At 53.3% G+C, this 18,791-nt stretch overlaps 1 protein-coding gene across 1 annotated transcript in view; it reads right to left on the bottom strand.

The window, feature by feature from the left end:
* OSBP2 (oxysterol binding protein 2) overlaps positions 1-18,791 on the bottom strand; it is a 178,418-nt gene that overhangs the window by 43,102 nt on the left and 116,525 nt on the right. The window contains exon 3 of the mRNA XM_047762157.1: positions 3,688-3,944. Coding sequence (XP_047618113.1) covers positions 3,688-3,944 — 257 coding nt within the window. The remainder of the gene's footprint in view (positions 1-3,687; positions 3,945-18,791) is intronic.

The following is an 18,791-nucleotide window of genomic DNA, read 5'->3' as shown; positions in this document are numbered from 1 at the left end:
TGCCCAGGGGAGGGGCTGGGGCTGGAATGGCTTTGTAAATGGTCACCTGTGAGGTAAGTAAGATAAGAGCCACTTAGAACATTTTCCCTGAGGTACAGGACCCACTCTGATTGTGGAACATGTGTATGGGGCATGCCCACTGGGCTAAGTAAGACCTGAGCTTGATCTCAGGGGGCACAAAGCCTGGTGGGGGATCAGATGTCGAAATAATAGGCTTGGAGTTCCTGTCGTGGCGCAGCAGAAACGAATCCAACTAGGAACCATGAGGTTGTGGGTTCAATTCCTGGCCTCGCTCGGTGGGTTAAGGATCTGGCATTGGCATGAGATATGGTGTAGGTCACAGACACGGCTCGGATCCTGTGTTGCTGTGGTGTAGGCCAGCAGCTGTAGCTCCGATTGGACCCCTAGCCTGGGAACCTCCATACGCTGCGGATGTGGCCCTAAAAAGCAAAAAAAAAAAAAAAAAAAGAAAGAAAGAAAGAAAGAAAAGAAAAGAAAGAAATAATAATGGGCTAAATGCTGCTGAGTGGGCTCAGCAGTGCCCTGGGTCCTGGGGGATCTAACCAGGAGAACGGCTTCCTGAAGGAGCTTGGAGAGTCTCCTGGCCGGGGTGACATCCACGTAGGGTTCTGAAGGATGAAGAGGGATCTGCCAGGCATCTGAAAGGTGGGAAAGGGCTGCTCTAGAAGATAAGCAAAGGCAAGGGCCCTGTGGCCAGTGCTGTTCACCATTCCTCCAGAACCTGCTCCAAGCATCCTGTTCCCTCAAACATGCACACAGGGTCCACCCTCAAGCTGAGGGCCACACACCACGTGGGGAGCAGGGGTTGGAAACTGGCCTGCCTCGGTCACTGTGGTTCTGGGATCTTGGAAACTGTCTCAAGAGCCTGCCCATGCCTGCCCTGCTGGGAGCTCGGAATCTAAAGGCTAACGGTACTGACGCCTTGTCCCAAACTTGAGGGAGTTTACAAATTGTTCCTTGACTTCTCTCCTGAGTCTTGGCCGTCTTGGAGAAAAGTGAAGATGAAGCAGTCAACCCTCCCTGTGTGGGAAGAGGGCAGCCTGCCCAGGGCCGTCTGAAGGATGTATTCACCTGTGGGCTTTGTCAGGCCAGCCATCCCTCGTTTTCTGCTCCACTTCCATGACCCAGGCTTAACCAGGGCCCATGAGGTGGAAAACCCACAGCCATTCACTGTTCACAGGAACGGGGCCTGGCCTAGCTGGTGGGAGGAGAGATTCCCCAAACTTGCCATGAAGCCTCCCACCAGTCAGGGGGGAAGGTGCAGGAGCTGCAGGGGAACCCAGGAGTGAGACCTTAGAGTGAGACTTGGAGGGTTCTGGGGGATGATGATGTGTGCCTTTTGGGGACAGCTGAGGGTGGCTTCCACCCATCCTGGGTTCCCAGCTTCTCAGGAAGGACCTTGGTGGGGCTGCAGCCTAAAGGTAAAAGGCATACCAGAGACTCAGGTCTCTGAGATTGAGGGTTCACTCACCTCAGAGTGGGAGGGGGCCTCTGTGGCCCTTGAGGTCTTACCCTCACTGTCATGCAAGTCGTCACTCCCCCAATGGGTTGCACGGACCTGGGTGTGCATCTAGCTTGGCCATGTATCAGTTGGTGACCCTAGGCAGCTCAGGGGTCACTAAGGGTACCAGTGAGCTGTGGGGAGGGGTGAGTGGTCCTGGGTGGGAACAGGCTCTACCCTGGGGTTCAGGGTGCCTGTCACAGCTCACTGGTCGAACCCCCTCCTCTAACAGGGTTGTAGAAGTCAAGGTTTGGCCGGGGGTGGGGGGGGTGCTGTGCCTAGGTGGCCCCCCTGCACACAGTGGGGGCTTGGGCATGGTATCTGACAGACATACAAACTGCCCTCCCAGAATGGAGGTGGCGAGCAGCTGTCAGGAGAAACGCAGGCCTCTGCACCAGCTTGGGCTCCCAGCACCTCACTTCTGTGCCCCCCAGTGGAGGTAGATGGGGAGAGGGCCTCACATCAGGTTCACGCTCACAGGTGGGCAGAGTCCGGCCTTGGGTGCAGGCTCCATCATTGCGGGTCCAATGTTCCCAGTGCCAGACTGCAAACAGGCTTCCTAATCAACCTCAGGGGCCTGAGCTTCCCATCAAACAATTCATTATACACTTAGGGGGTGAGCTGTTTTTATGGCTTCATAAACACAGATGAGCCTCTGATGTCTGATAAAATACTTCCACTAGAGACGCCAACTGAGCGGCTCATTATCTGGGAAAGGCCCAAACTGCTTACTCAAGACTGTGTGGCTTCAGTCTCAGCAGGTGGGGAGGCAGTGCTGGGGAGGCCTCGGGGAAACACAAATGCATCATTGTGCCATTAAATGCTTGATATCGGTGCCCGTCACTGGAAGAAGTGCAGTGACCCAGGGCCCTAGAGTCTGGGGGCTGTAAGGAGGCCAGTGGGCCAGGGGGGTGGACGCAGGAAAAGGAGAGAGCGGACTAACAATTGGGCCAAATCGCGGGGCACCTACAGGGCTGCGGTTCAGCAGCCACTCAGCATATGGGCACCACTGCACACACCCCTGAACGTCGGGGACAAAGGTCCACACCTGCGAGTACCTGTGTGTGTCCCTGTAGTCTGGGGAGAGGATGCATCTGCTCGGCCTCCGGTCCCTGGTGGGGAGGGGGGTTTCTAAGGCTTCCTTCTGTACCCAGAGGCACCAGGCCCAACTTGGCAGGGGCAGGGTGGGTGGGGTGGTGGAGGTACTCCATCCCCCCCAGTCATGATGCCCGCAGTCCCAGTGAAGCAGGCTGGGGGTGGGGAGCAAGTCTCCCACGCCCAGGATTGCACCTGAGGATCTTGGCTTGCAGTGGGCTCGAGCCTCCACCTTCCCACCTGCCCTTGGCTTTCCAGGTCTTGGACAGAGAGTTTAGTCTCTGCTTTGGCCCTGCTCTGCTCTGGACCCCTTGCTTCGGGGGCTGAGGTCCCCAGCTGGCGCTCACCTGGGCACAGGTACTGCCCACAGTCTCTGCGGCCAGAATGGCTGTCTGCCTGAACCACCTTCTCTGGACCCGGCTGTCTCCTCTGCGGGGGCCTCCATCTCCCCACACCTCCCTGGCCCCCAGCTCCCAGTGAACCACCCTGGCCAGGATGTGGGTTAAGCACTGTACTCTCTGCCTCCCTGGAGAGACCCTCCCAATTCCTGGTCACAGCAATGAGGCTTCCAGAGCCCATGGAAAGTGGTGACTCCTAGGGCTGAATCTTTCAGTTTACAGATGTGGATCCTCACTCAGCTACCTACTATCAGGTCAACACAACCACGGCAGGCTCAGCTTGAGGGACCCCCCCCAGTGCCAACCCCATCCTCAACCACCACCCCATATGTGCCCCAGGGTTACGGGGTCCCGATCCTGCTGCATCTGGGCAGTGGTACTCAGGGGCAAGAGTGATAGCAGCTGTGGTGGGACAACGAGGCAGCTGTGTCCCTACTGTGTGAGCAGAGCCAGCTGCTTGAGCTGGGGTCTGGCCTTCCTCACCCAGGCCCAGACCACCTGCAGGCTCCACCCCTAAAAATTAATATCCGAGGACACGTGGACGACACAGAGGATGACAAGTATGAGAAGGGATGGCTCTGGGAGCCCTGGTCTGTTCCATACCTTGCCCTTGGGGCCCGGGAGCCTCCTCCCTCAGGGGGACCCTGGGCCAGGGTGCGGGCAGGCACTCACATTGATCATAGCATTTGACGTGATGCGGAAGAGGGTGGCCCGCTCGTTCACGGCCTTCAGCTTCTCACTGCTCTCAAAGGGGATCCTGAGGCCGTCCAGCTCGTTCAGGGAGCGCTGCAGCGCTGCGCCATGCTTGGCCACGAGCTCATTGCAGTTGCTGAGGTCATCCAGCTTCAGGGAGAGGTTCCTGATGGTGTCGTGTAGCTCGCTCTTGTCAGCTGGGGAGGCAGTCCCGTCCTCGTCGTCCCCAGAGTCATCTGCGGAGAGATGGGGTTGCCATGGTTATTACTGACCAACACAGCACCAGAGGCCTGCAGGCCCAGGCCTGGGATGGGGGACAGGCCAGGTGAGGGGTCCGCCTTCCTGGGTGGGCCCAGGCCCTGCTGAGTCAGTGCAGGGGGCATTAGCCCCCCTAAGCTGACATGAGGCAGGGGCGGGCTGTCTGGTGAAAGGGTGGAGACTGTGGATCCCATCCCAGAGCCCAAATGAAGCCTGGACACTGTCCCCAGCTCGCAGGCCCAGCCCGGGTTGACCCAAGCTTCCCACGCCAGCCTGACCTCGCTCTCCATTCACCCTGGCGTACTAAACTGCCCCTTTCCCTGCAAAAATGAGTGCTCAGGCTTGGGGCCTTTCCTTCTGTGTCCTCCCTGTGCCCCCAGAGCCTGGAACCTTGTCACTACCCCCACCTCCACAGAGGTCTTACTCCCCCTCCAGCCCAGCACCACTCTGGCCACAGTCACAACCCCTCTCCCACTTCTGCCCAGTGCCATACTCCTGCAGATCTCTCCTGAGGAGCAATGGCACACTTACCTATGGGTGACTTTGTGTGGAGAGGCTGTGGCCTCTCACTGGCATTGTCAGGGTAGGGGCTATACCACCCCCTGGGGACAGCTCAGATAGGTGAAGTCATGCCCCAGGCTATCTGGTGAGCCTGTCTGCTCCAGAGCCATTCTCTTCATGCCAGGCTGTGGGGGCCCCCACAAGGGGGCCAGGTGGGCACTCCCCTCCCCCTCCTACTCACCCCCCATCTCACACAGCCCTACATGCCCTCCATGCCCCTTCTTGGGAGCCTGGCCCGCTGCCAGCCCAGCTTGTGTCCAAAGGGGTGGGGGGCTGTGGGAGCCCCTGGGATGCCCTGAGCCTTGTGGGGTGGGGCAGGCAGCTGGCCTGGCCCTGCTGCTGCTTCAACATCAGCCTGTGAGTGCCAGAGCCTGTAACTGCTGAGGGGTTTCTGTGATCCTTTGTTCCAGAGGAGGGAAAACACTCGGATCTGCAGCTGTTTAGGCTGAAGTTCTCAAGCCTTGAGGGATCTCAGGATTTTATGACCCCACACATCCTCTCTGTCCCTACCTCTACTGGGAATAAAACTCAGCTGACAGTGAGCCTCTGAGAGGAACAAAGTAACAATCCACATCTCAACACAGCAAACACTGAGCTGTAACTGTGGCTGTAAAACTCTATAGAAAGTTCACAACTACATTAATACAAAAAGAGCAGCAACTGAAATCCAGGACCAAGGCCACACTCCCACCCACAGGGAGCCTCGATTTGCCTCAAAGCCCAGGTGAAGGTCAGGACTTGGCAAAAGGGCAGCTCGGGGGAGGGGCTGCCAGGCCCCAGGAGTGGGGAAAAAACGAGGTGGTCAGAGAGCAGAGGCTGAGCTCCCATGACCCCCAAGCAGGGGTGGCTGCCTCTGCTCCTGCTGTCGCCCTAGCTGCTGACATGAGGAGCCTGCTGTCCCCGCACAATGGGACGCTCAGATCTGCTCAGGTCTAGCACAGGACTTTGGGTAGGGGAAGGCCAGAGGGGGTAGGTGACCCCCTTTACTGGGCAGCAGGTGTGAGCAAGGGGCCAGTTAGAGGAGCCCAAAACACACGTGGCCTCCTCCCTCTGCCTGGCAGGGAAGGTTCCGCTATCCTCCACATCAGTGTCACCCATGCATCTGAGGCCCCTCTCTTTAGGATATGCTGTCCTGCCGGGCCTACTGGAGGCGGAGGTGGGAGGGGGGTGCCTGCCTGCCTCTGCTGAGCCCCCTGCAGTCACTTGCTCTGCTTCACTCCTGTGTGCCTCTGGATAGCTTTGCACCAGGTAGTATGCCCAGGAAATGCCACCTGAGCTGCACCCAGCCCCAGCCCAAGGCTCGCAGCTGGGACTTGCCCCGATTCCATCAATATCCCTCTCACCCTATCAGCACAGCTCACTTTTGCACATAACCAGTTGTGTTTACCTCAAATCATAGAGGCTTGGAGCCAGAGGGAGCCCCTGTGTGTCTGCCATGCCTCCTACTCCCACTCCCCACTTGGGGGTCTCATCAAACCCTTCAATAGCCAGCTGTGGCTGGGAAGCCACTGGGTACCCCCACCAGGGCTGGGACCCTCTTTCACCTGAACTCCTGGGAAGGAGTGGGTTGCCATGGAAACAGCCAGGAGCGGAGCCAGGTGGGCTATTTTTAGAAGTGGAGCTTTTTTTTTTCCTTCTTTGAGGAAAACAGATCAAGTTTCTGGGTGGGGAAGCCCTGAGAGGGGGAAACCAAGATACCAAAAGGCTGCACAGATTGGTCTGGAAGGTGGAGGAGGTGACATGGTGGGGACATGGGAGTCAGGGGCCTGGCCGCTGCCCCATTGTGCATTGTTTCTCTGGCTTTGAGAGGACAGGACACATGGTGAGTGCTTGGGTGCCTTTTTTCACCCCAGGCTGCCCCCGCACCTCCTCCTGGCCTCCCTGCCACTCCACAGGAGAGAGGGCACAGGGAGGGTGAAGGACACCCATGCCCGCTCCACAGGGAGCCTGCATCAGTACAGCACAGGCCCCAAGGCGCCTAGGACCCAACTTATGGCGGCAGCTGATGGGCATTTAATGTCACCAGCAGAACTAGCCCTGGCCCAGCTGTGCCCCTGACCCAGCAGCTCAGTTACTGGGGATAGCGGGGCCCCCTCCTTCTCTGCTGAGTCTTACAGGACGACTGGGAGGAGACAAGGCCTAGCCCCCAGTTTTGCAGCTTTCCAACCATTGCCTTGATCCCTGAGTGGCTACCGCTCCCTGAGGACCCCCAGGCCCCACTGGGGGCTTTCATCCTGCCTGAGCACCAAGAACTTGGAGCAGGAAGTGCCTCCCACTCTCCTGCAGTCTGGCTGTGCAGAGACCACCCCCTCCATACACACACACACACAGAGCCTCTGAGGAGACAGACACAGCAGGCAACGGTCTCAAGTGAGAACCACAGGGCACTGCATTCTTGGCAGAAAACAGCCATTTCCAATCTGCAACGTCAGCACCTCAAAACTTCAATTACAGCAGGTTTGATGATTGTTATTTAGATTTCAGGAGGTTTGTTAAGCTGCCCAAATTCGATTGCAGAATCCAATCAGCTGGATGCCAACAGACAGAAATAAGCCTTGAGGTGGGTGCACAGACATCAAGTGACCTCACTGGGTCTGAGAAGGAACAGCTCCACTTCTCAGTGACAGCCTACCCTGCATGTCCTTGTGTCCCGTATGACATAGTTGCTGCAAGAATCATGACCAGAAGAGGAAAGGGCCAAGTAGAGAGTTCAAGATTGTGCCCAAGACCCCAAGGCTCCCGAATGGTGGAGGTGGGATTCGCAGGGTGGCCTTCACAGAGAGTCTGGTGGCATCTGCCACCCCTGTGGCCCTGGAAGCTGAGGGACTGCAGTGGCTTGCCAGCACCCAGCCCAAGATGAAGTCTGTGCTGGCCGTACCCTCCTACCTGGCCTGATTTGGCGAGAGGGGAGGGAAGCCCTGCTGGGGGGTGGCACTGGTCCTCTGGTCCCCTGCCATGGAGGAGGACCCCACTCAGGCAAGGGGGAGAGGGACAGAGAAGGGGCTCAGACAGGAGCCGCAAGGTGGGTGGCATGGGAGGAGGGTGCTGTTCCAGGGAGAGGAGGGAATAGGAGCTCTGGGCCAGAGGTAGGACAGGCCAGAGCACTGGGGATAAGCACCCTAAAGTGTGGTCCTGAGACAGGGGGGAGGCCTCAGTGCTTAATGCAACAGGGAGCCTCCTAGGGTCCCTGGGAACAGGAGTGGCCCCCTGAGGCCCTGCCAGAACTTCCTGACAGGGAACCGAGAGGGAAAAGAGGTCCGCCCTCCCCAAAGTCGGTTCTGTGGGTCACTAGTCCTGCAGGGGGCTCTGCAAAAAATCAGTGATTAACACAGTGATTAACACAGTTAATCAGTGATTAACACAAATACTTTAGAAAACAGGATGAATGATGTCCCTCCCCCCAAGGACGTAGGTGACTGAATGCTCTGAGAAGCAGGGCCTTGAGGACACTGAAAGGTATCAGGGTCTCATCTGATGGAAAAATCAGACAATAGTAAATAATGAAGTGTGAAACCCTGGCAGGCAGATGGAAGCCAGAGCACCAGCATCATATGACGTATGTGGCCCCGCTGTGGCCCATCTCCCCTCCCCTCTCACAGGTGATCAGCACCAGGAACCAGGTGAGACCACATTCGGGCTCCCCAGAAGCTTCCACTAGAGAGGGGTGCAGGGGTGGCCCCCTTACCAGCACAGCTATCAACAAGGCTGAGATGGGGCCTCAGGGGCAGGCGCCCCTGGCTGACACGGAAGCCAAATTTTGCTTCCATTCCCCTGATGCAGGGCAGAAACCTCATCCTACAAACAAGAATCTATAGGCTAGTATCTGTGGTGATTGAGTCTCCCATCTTCCCAGGGAAAAACCTACCTGGGGACACGTGGGTTAGCTAGAGAGGCCAGCAAACAGCGAACATCTGGGAACAATTTCAGAGAGCAAAGAAACACACCCCCCTCTCCTCTCACTGGAGGGGGCTGGGGCACAGGGTCAAAGCCACGAGGCAGGACGATGGATGAAAAATGTGTATGCTAGGATGCCCACAAAGCCGGGGGCCTCCTTCCTCAGCAGAAGGCTGGGACCTAGGGCCACTCAGCATCCTCAGGATGACAGACAGCTCTGGGAGCAGGGCCCACCTCCGGGGAAATAAACACTGGTGCAGAGATGGAGCATAAAAATAGAGGCACATGCTCCAATTATGGCATCTGCTGTGATGCTGAAGGCAACCCGCCACCTACCACCTCCTCCAGCCAGCAGAGCGCCCAGCCCACCCAGAGCTTCTACCCCAACCAGGGTTTCCATGGGGTCTCCTAAGGAACAGGGGATGCAGCCCTGCAGGGAGCTGATGTCCCCCTGTCCCCTCCCCAGGCCTCCAGGCTCACACATCTGCTCTGACCTGATTTGAGTCTTGCCCCATGTCCCAAGGAGCAGAGGGGCTGCCCTTCAGCCAACCCAACCCGAGGCAGGTATGTAAGGGCCAGACCCCATGCCAACTGGGTTTGGGCCAAGACACTGCAGCCCACCCCCTACCTGTGTGAGCTGATGGGGAAGGGGGGCGGGGGCTGAGGTGCCACTGCTCTCACCTGAGCCCCCTTGTTTAAGGGACATGAGCAGTGCAGTGGGGCACTGATCCCTCTCTTCCTCTGACCTGCCGACGTCAAGAGTGGGAACCTCCCTGTGTACCAGCACAGGGGGTGCCCCCCTCTGAGATACCTGCCCCTGAGGCTGGTTGTCTCAGGAGCCAACCCCATCAGACAACAGCGAGCCTCCTCCAGGGGCTGCCTCACTCCTCCCAGCCTCCACTGCAGGCCTCTAACTCCATCCCACCCTCTGCTCACTCCTGGCTCATTTAGAAAGCCCCCTGTAGGCCTGGCCTCCTGGTCAGGGGGACTACCTGGTGACTGATAGCGGGAAGGCCATCAGCATCTTTAAAAAGTTTCTCCAGGAGATTGTCAGCTGCAGCCGGGTAAGAAAGGCTTAGTCAGATGCTGGCAAGGTCTCACCAGCTTTAACGCCCCATAATCTAATGGTTGCCTCAGTGCTCCCTGTCTGTTCCCCACACCCCACACCTCAGCTCCGGTGCTGCCTCCCAGCTCTGCAGATGGGAGAACCAAAGTCGTGGAGCTCATGTGACCCCAGGCATCTGGCTCCTGGGGCTCCCTCTCCAGAGCCCTATGCTGTCTTATGGGTAACCAAAGAAAAGGGAAAATTCTCTGGAATTGCCAGCTCAGGAAATGAAACAATGTCCTTATTTCCACATTGAAACCCAGCCTTTGCCCACATAACACAAGTTCAGCTTGGGCATTGCTGCCTCACCTTCAGTCCATAAGCCTTTTCCCCCAGATCCCATTGGGTTATGAGCTGTGGTCTCCCTGAGGCACCAGTTGCTGGTGGTGAGGCGGGAACACTGGGAAAGGCTTACTCCTGCCCTTCCTGGCACTCAGGGAGGCTCCACCCTTGGCCCAACTCCAAGTGCAGCGCCTCAGAAGCCACTGACCCCACCTCACACTTCTCCCAGCCCAACCCATCCCTCCTGACGGTTGTGGGGCAGGAGACCCCTGACCAATGAGAAGGGCAGGGCAACAAGAAGCCCCACCTGTGGGAGTGTGAAGGCACAAACACCTGCCTTCAAGGTCAAAGCTAGTGGGACTAAGTTCTAAAGTGAGGCCTGGAGACCCACACGTTGAGAAACCACTCATCTGTCCTCATTGACACCAGCGCAGCTGAGCCGGTCACTGGAAACTGTTATTTTCCTGGCATGAAGTCAGCCACGTCTGCTTATCCTTGGAAATCATCGAACACACATGTAATCACAGTAAAGAGCTTTCCACGCAGCTGCCTCTAAGCGTCAATGACAGATAGTAACTGAGGGGGGGTCGGGGGCCCAGGGCAGGGAGAGAGGTCCAAGGAGCTTTGGGGCCCAGGAGGGGCAGGGGCTGCGTCTGCCTGGTGATCCCTGGCTTCCGGGCCGCCTGAAGGAGGCGCTACAGAGAAACCTGTTGAATGAATGGAAGCCACGAGGGGTGATGGTGGGAAGTATTTTGTGAACTGCTCAGCAGTGCTGGTGAGCAGTGAGGGGGACTGTGGTGCTTTGGGGTTCAGAGAAGAGTCTGGGTTCAGGGTTTTCCTCTGTGTAGCTCCTGGCTCTTGAGCTAACACAAGAATCAAAACCCGCTCGTCCTGTGACCTGCCCCTTGCAGCCAGGCCCAGGCTGCCCAGTTCCTGCAAAGTCCCTCTTTCCCACCTTGCAGCCCTTGGGGTGCGCTCCCACCTCTTCAGCCCTGGGCTGAGCTCTGCCGGGGGAGCCAGGCGGGAACCCACAGTCCCTGTCGGTAGAATCCCAGACTCTGCTCCATGTAGGGCAGACAGGCCAAGTCGGGTCTTAAATAGAAAGGGGACAGAGGTGCCCTTTCATTTAACTGCCCAAGTAAGAAATACTCTTCCCTGCAAGTCCACTTTGCTGTTTATCACTCCTGTGATCTCGCAGATACTTCACTTAACCCTCAGCTTCTCATCTGCAAAATGGGTCAATGCCTGTAAAGTACTTAACACAGTGCCTGCCTCACAGTGAAGCCACGAACACGGGCCATTATTACCTAACTATAAAAATGAGCTGTGCTGAAGGCAGAAAAGTTGAAAAGTTCTGGGGAGAAAAGCATAAAGCAGAAAAGAAACAATTACCAGCAATTCTCCTCAAGATCACCTCATCATCTGTCTGATGCCGTGGCAACCCTCCCTCCAGTTCCAACAAACTGCACAGAATCGGGACTGCCTCCCTGTTCCAATGCCATGACGGCCAGTGACCAAGAACACACACACAAAGGATGTTTCCAGGGCCAGAGAGGCAGACGGGAACTCTCATCACTTGAAAGGCATGTGCCTTGTGGTCCAGGAACACCTGGATCCAGGTTACCATGACTACATGCTCCCTGCCAGTGGTCTGGGTCCCTGATCCCTGAGCATCCAGGCCTGCAGAGCTGAGGACCAGGCTGGCAGAGGTGGCCACCTCATGTGTCACCTAGGGAAGGCCACCATCTCTGATGGCAACACCAGAAAAATAAACTTAACAGAATGTGTTGAAAGTGACCAGGCTCAGAGTGAGGCCGAGAGAAAGGGGCAGGGGGTAGGGATACTTTTGGAAACTGTTTGGCTCCTCCAAAGGCTCTTTGATTCCTCTCCCGGGTCACTGTCCATGCAGCTGGGAGTCTGGCCCAGGCTCTTACTCTCAGGCACCTGAACATTCCTCCTGGAGGACACCTCAGACAGTGGGCAGTCTTCATCATGACCCCCCAGCTTCGGGAGCCCTGACTCAGAAATGGCTGGGAGAGGCTAGAGTGAGTGTCAGCACAGCTGAGGAAAGCTTCCCGCACCCGGAAGACTTCAAGGTTTTCCAATTCCCAGTGTGGTGCTCTGTTTTCCGTTTCCTATGTCCCCAGGTGACTAAGGAGACTGCTGGGTGGGCAGGTCCTCAGCTTGAGTGCCAACCCTCTGTGTGACTTTGAGCATGTTCCTCCCCTCTCTGGGACACAGTGTTTACTCCCAAAAGGTAGGACCTCTAGGGGCCACACTGCTCTGCAGAGAAGGCCCATTAGCTATGGTTAATGCAGACTCGCCCTTGACCCCCGGGCCTGGGGGCTCCTCTGCTAGTCTTGCTCTGGGAAGGGGAGGTGGAGGAAAGGACCCTGTGACCATGTGAGCAACCCACCCCCCACCCCAGATTTGACACTTCAGCACAACTGGTTTATGAAGAAGCCTTGGGAGCCAAGCCAGAAGCCAGGATCCATGAAAGCCCTGTTACCTTGAGATGGAGCGGGACGTTGACTGTGAGCATAACTGCATCCCAGCCAGGCAGGCAGAGCCCAGATCTGCTACCTGGGAGTAGTGAATGGGGCTCAGACTCAGAGCAGAGGAAGGAAAGGGGGCTGAGGAAAGCATGCAGTGAAAAAGGCTGGAGGGAACCACCCACCAGAGCCCCTGCCCTCTGTACTACTTCCTCCACCAGCCAGCTGTGCCCTGGCCCACCTCATCCATACCCACACCCCCCACAGCTAAGAGCAGCCCTACTAGCAGGACCTGCAGACACCACTGTGGGCAGGTGGCTTCCAAGACTTAGCTTGGGAAAAAGCTACCCAAGCAGTTATTGCTAAAGAGGAAGAGCAATCTGAAAATAGTGAGGCCCTGAAAAGTCCACGCTTGGGAATGAAGCGAGGAGTTAGGCCAAAGATGAACAAGGTGGGATTTTGCTGGCCCTTTCCTCTTAAGGGGCAGAGGGATGAAGGCATGACCTGGCTCCCCAGTGGCCCCTGCCTCTGACTACCTGCTCGCCCAGCCTCCATCAGGGGAGGACTGTTTTCTGCTGGGCCAGTGAGTTTCATTCTCAGGTTCCTTGCTGTTACATTTCTTACCATAAATCAAAAAAATTGGTTTTATATTTTCTAAAAGAACGGAAATTAGAAATTCCGTGTGGTGGTATTTGTGAAGAAGCTGAAAATGACTGTCCCTAAAATCTGAAAGGAGCTGTTTCCACCTGCCAGGTCTTGATGGCTAGAAGCTGGCGCCTGGGCAGGAAATACTGCCACAGGGAACCGTGGGGAGGGTGATGTGGTGGACACAATGCCACTGGGAGGCCTGGGGAGGGAAAAGCCAGCAGAAACAGAGGGAAGGGGGGAAGGAGGGTAAGAGTTGGGAACAAAGAACCTTGTCTCAGAGCAAAGCCTGAGAGGAAGGCCACTCGCCCATCTGGGGCTGTGTCAGCAGGCCCTCTACCCCGGTCCTGGGGACCCCAAAGAGAGGGTCCTCACAGCCCCACCAACGCCAGGTCCCCAGAACCTGATTGGGACCTTTCCCTCAAGCAGAGCCCAGGGACTTCTCACTTAGGCTGCGGGGCTAAGAAGGAAACCTAGACGCAGCTAAAGATGCCACGCAGTCTGTAGGGGCCTCGAACACAGTCTGGAACAATCTGAAAGCCCATAGGCCAGACAGCTTGAATTACAACCAGACAGTCTGGAGAGATCCAACATATTTGGGCCAAGTTTCCACCTGAGATCCACTTCAGACTGGCTCCACGGTGGCCTGATGGGGCTCCCCTTAAATGGGTCACTCGGTGGCTAAGAACTTTCTGGTGTCCTTGCCCAAGGCCCACCCAGGCTGGAGGAGGAGGGACTGATGGAGTAGGTAGTGAGGGGATGTGAGGCTTGAGGGGGCTGTACTAAGGAATATCCAAGGCTATTTAAGGACTGGAGGACCAAGGCTGTGGAATGGTTGTCAACTTAAAAGATGTGCACAACTTGGGAGTTCCGGTCATGGCTCAGCAGTTAACAAACCCAACTAGCATCCATGAGGACACGGGTTCGATCCCTGGCCTTGCTCAGTGGGTTAAGGATTCAGTGTTGCCGTGAGCTGTGGTGTAAGTTGCAGACGCGGCTCGGATCCCGAGTTACTGTGGCTGTGGTGTAGGCCGGCAGCTATAGCTCCAATTCGACCCTAGCCTGGGAACCTCCATATGCCACTAGTGCGGCCCTAAAAAGACAAAAAGACCAAAAAAAAAAAAAAAAAACCCACAACTAAAAGCTGAGACTGCTGGGCAGCGCATCCTTTCCTACCCGCGCCCGGCTGGCCCGCTGCTGATCAGGAAACCAGGCAGGAAACGTGCGGCCGGCCAGGGCCTGCGGGGAGGGAGTGCGGGCCCCCAAGCACAGACTTCCAGGGCCGGCCGGCGGGAGCCGGATTTAAGGGCGAGCTCCCCACATTTCCTATCCAATCACTTCTCTCTCCTCTGCCCCCTTGTCACAGGCTTCTGGGGGACCCCCAAGTCAGTCACTGAGGTGGCGTAACTGGTGGGCTGCCAACTTGGTTCCCCCCAAAATTTGGTTTCCCAAATGCCATTGAAGAGATTCAAAAGAGAACAGTTCAGGTAAGGTGTATATCTTGCTTTTTTCTTTCTCAGGAGCCAGAAGTGGTTATTCAATTAAAAATAGCATTTTAAAAACTCTAAAAAAACAAACAAACAAAAACAAAAAAACAAACAAACAAACAAAAAAGCTGAGACAAGATTTATGAGGACTCTAGCCTGGGAGGCAGCACTTCATCGAGCTCTGAAATACAGCTGCAAAAAGGCAGGGGAGAATGTGAGTATACATGTGAGTTTGGTGAAAGGAGAGGCACATGCAAGCACACATTTTACAGAAGGCCGCTGCTGGTTTTACAGAGGTTACTGCTGGTCACAAGGAGCAGACATCACCATGAAGGATTTTAGTGCTTTTCAAGACATGAGGACATGCAAAAATTGGGCTGATAAAATCTTCTCCTGAAAATATCTATCTGAAGACTTATTCTGCAAGTTTTCCCAGAGCACAGAGGGCCTCACTCCTGATCTCCACCCTGAGCTGCTTTTAGGGGGCATTGAGGGTCAGCAGCTGCAGCCGGCTCATGATTCAGTCCATGCAGAGGCAGATGGCAAGTGCCAATCTCCAGCTCACAGCTTTGTCCTACAAAAGGCCCCTTCTCTGGAGCAGGTGAGCAGAGACCCAGGTAACCACAGAGGTTCACTGCCTGCGGACAACACAAAGTCACTTTACAGGTCATGAAACACTCTGCCAGGCAGTTCCTCCTGGGGTCCCCACACCCCTGTGCTGGGGCCTCCACTTCTGGCCGCCTTAAGTGTCAGGGGTGCTGGGGTTCCAGGAGGCAAGGTGCCTGCTTCTGGTCATCTAGTGGGTAGCTTGACTCTGGGACTAGGACCCTGAAAGGGGATGTGCCAGGGCAGAGGGCACATAAGCCAGAAGACAGGGAAGGAACAGTTTCTCTACAGAGCTGAGAGGAGAGAAAAAAAAAAAAAAAAAAAGACCAAACCCTAGAATTACAGAGTTTCATAAAAATGTTCTTCAAAAACAAGGGCAAAATAAAGATACGTTCAGATAAAGTCTGAGAGAATCTGTGGCCCACCGACCTATACTATGGGAAATGTTAAAGTTCTTCAAGCTGAGAGAAAATGATGCCAAAGGGAAACACGGATCCAGACAAAGGAGTGAAAAGGGCCAGGCCCCGCTGTGTCTTTTTTTTTGTTTTTGTTTTTGGTCTTTTTAGGGCCGCATTCGAGTCATATGAAAATTCCCAGGCTAGGGGTAGAATTGGAGTTATAAGCCGCTGGCCTACACCACAGCCACAGCAACTTGGGGTCTGAGCCATGTCTGTGACCTACATCACAGCTCACAGCAACACTGGATCCCTAATCCGCTGAGTAAGGCCAGGGATCAAACCCGAGTCCCCATGAGTGCTAGTTAGATTCATTACTGCTGAGCCACGACAGCAACTCCATTCTGTGTCTTGTTTATAGGAAAAAGGTTTGTCTCCTAAGCCTTCCCTGAGTTCCAAAGAACAGGCACAAGCGATTACTAATTAGGGAAGTAGGAGATCAGAAACAAAGAAAAAGCAGTTAAGCAAAAAAAGTAATGACAACAGTATAGCATCAAGCAGAATCCTGGTTCCTACTCAAGGGATATAGATAACAATCTGATACACCTCTAAGTTGTTCTGCAGGAACTAGGACCCTTACCCGGGTGAAGGATGGTTAGCACATGCTGCCTATAAGCATGTCCAAACTGGCTGGAATCAGAAGGTTGAGGATTAAGATTATAGAAACATCACCCTGTTCCCTTACCACCACCCAATCAGAAGAAAGTCATGCACCCTGCAGCCCTCACCCCAAATGTTGCCTTTAAAAATGATTCCCTGAGGAGTTCCTGTCATGGCTCAGCAGTTAGCGAATCCGACTAGGAACCATGAGGTTGTGGGTTCGATCCCTGGCCTCGCTCAGTGGGTTAAGGATGTGGCATTGCTGTGAGCTGTGGTGTAGGTCACAGACTCGGCTCAGATGTGGCGTTGCTGTGGCTCTGGTGTAGGCTGGCAGCTACAGCTCCGATTAGACCCCTAGTCTGGGAACCTCCATATACCTCAGGTGTGGCCCTAGAAAAAAACAAAAAACAAAAAACAACAAAAAAAAACCCGATTCCCTGAAAGTCATCAGAGTTTGGGTCTTTTGAGCACAAGCTGCCTGTTCTCCCTGCTTGGTGCCCTGCGAACAAATGCTGAACTATCTTTCACCACAACTTGGTGTCAGTAGGTAGGCTTTGCTGTGCAGCAGGTGAGTAGATTCAAGTTTGGTTCAAAAAAGATAAATATGTGAGTGAATATAAAACATGCTGGTTTATGGAGTTCCCATCATGGCTCAGTGGTTAACGAATCTGACTAGGAACCATGAGGTTGAGGGTTCAATCCCTGGCTTTACTTAGCGGGTTAAGGATCCGGTATTGCTGTGAGCTGTGGTGTAGGTTGCAGACTCGGCTCGGATCCCGCATTGCTGTGGCTCTGGTGTAGGCCAGTGGCTACAGCTCCGATTAGACCCCTAGCCTGGGAACCTCCATATGCCTCAGTGAAGCCCTAGAAAAGACCAAAAATAAATAAATAAATAAATAAATAAATAAATAAATAAATAAATAAAAATAAAACATGCTGGTTTTGGAGTTTCCTTGTGGCTCAACAGGTTAAGGACCTGGCCTTATCACTGCAGTGGCGAGGGTTGCTGCTGTGGTGCAGTGTTTTGTTTTTGTTTGTTTTCAGGGCCGCAGATGGAAGGTCCCAGGCTAGGGGTTGAATCGGAGCTACAGCTGCCGGCCTACACCACAGCTACAGCAATGCAGGATCTGAGCCACATCTGTGACCTATACCACAGCTCATGGCAACACTGGATCCTTAGCCCAATGAGCGAGGCCAGGGATAGAACCTGCGTCCTCATGGATACTAGTTGGGATCACTACCACTGAGCCACAAAGAGAACTTCTGTGGTGCAGGTTTCATCCTGGCCTGGGAACTTCCACAAGGCACAGGTGTGGCAAAAAAAAAAAAAAAAAAAAAAATGCTGATTTTCTCACTTTTAAATTTCTTTTAAAGATAATTGTATAAAGCAAGTGTAAAAAGTGTACTGTATCTTCAAAAGCAAAATAGGACATTAGCAGAAAGGGTGGGGGCCATGGAAGTATATTGTTGTAAGGTTCTTACTTATACCTGAAATGGTGTATGATTTGAAGGAAGATTTGGTAGGATAAAGTTGTGCAATATAAACCCCAGAGCAACCATTGAGAAGAGAGATGTACAGTTACAAGCTAATAAAAGGGGAAAAAATGAATACTAAGAATAATGCCACAGATCTCAGAAAAAGAGAGAAAAAAGAACAAAACAGATGAGATCAAATAGCAAAATAATAGATTTAAACCCAACCATATCAATAATTACATTAAATTAAAATGGTTGCAACACTCTAATTACAAGTCAGAGGCTTTATTAGACTAAATTTTAAAAAAGGAAGACTCGTTATATGCTATCTACAATAAAACCCCTTTAAATGTAGAAGCATAGATAAAGTTACCAACCGCATGCTTTCTACAAGAAACACACATTAAATATACAGGCACTGATGAGTCAAAAGTAAAATATTAGGGAAAAAAACCCACTAGGCAAATAGCAATTACAAGAAAGCTTGATGGCCTTGTTAACGTCCAAAAAGAGGCTTGAGGACAGAGATATAAACTGAAATTTCATAAGACAAAAAAAGTCAATTCATTAAGAAGATACAAACTCCTGAATATGCATGTGCCTTAGGAGAGAGCTTAAAAGTATATGAAGCAAAACAGAAATGAAATCTACAATTACAGTTAGATTTCACTACTACTCTCTTAGCAACTGATAGAAGATATACACAAAACAAAGATTTAGAAGATGTGAACCTTCAAGTATCCATTATCAATCAACTTGACCTAAGCGCATTTATGGAACACCATACCTTGCAATGGTAGAATGCCCATTCTTTTCAACAATATATTAAAAATTCACTAAAATAGCATATGCTAGCCACAGGTCAAGTCTCAAATTTAAAATAATAAAATGTATATTCTCTGGCTACTACAGAATTAAATCAGAAAGCAATAACAAAAAGGTACCTGGAGCATACCCAAAGACATGAAAATTAAACTACACACTTATAAATAACTCATTGGCCAAATAAAAACCACAAGGATAATTAGGAAATATTTTAAATAAATGATAAAGAAATTACAACATATCAAATTTGTGGGATGCAGCTAACGCAGTGCTTAGAAGGAATGCATAGCTTAAATAGCTTATTATAGAAAGAGGAGAGGTTTAAAATGAGTGATCTAAACTTCCACATTAAGAAACTAGAAAAAAAAAGAGCAAATTATAATCTAAGTGAGTAGAG

This window comes from Phacochoerus africanus, chromosome 15, assembly GCF_016906955.1.
Source record: "Phacochoerus africanus isolate WHEZ1 chromosome 15, ROS_Pafr_v1, whole genome shotgun sequence".
Classification (NCBI taxonomy): Eukaryota; Metazoa; Chordata; class Mammalia; order Artiodactyla; family Suidae; genus Phacochoerus; species Phacochoerus africanus.
The sequence above is the reverse complement of the archived record's forward strand: the minus strand, read 5'-3'. Positions and strand labels throughout refer to the sequence as shown.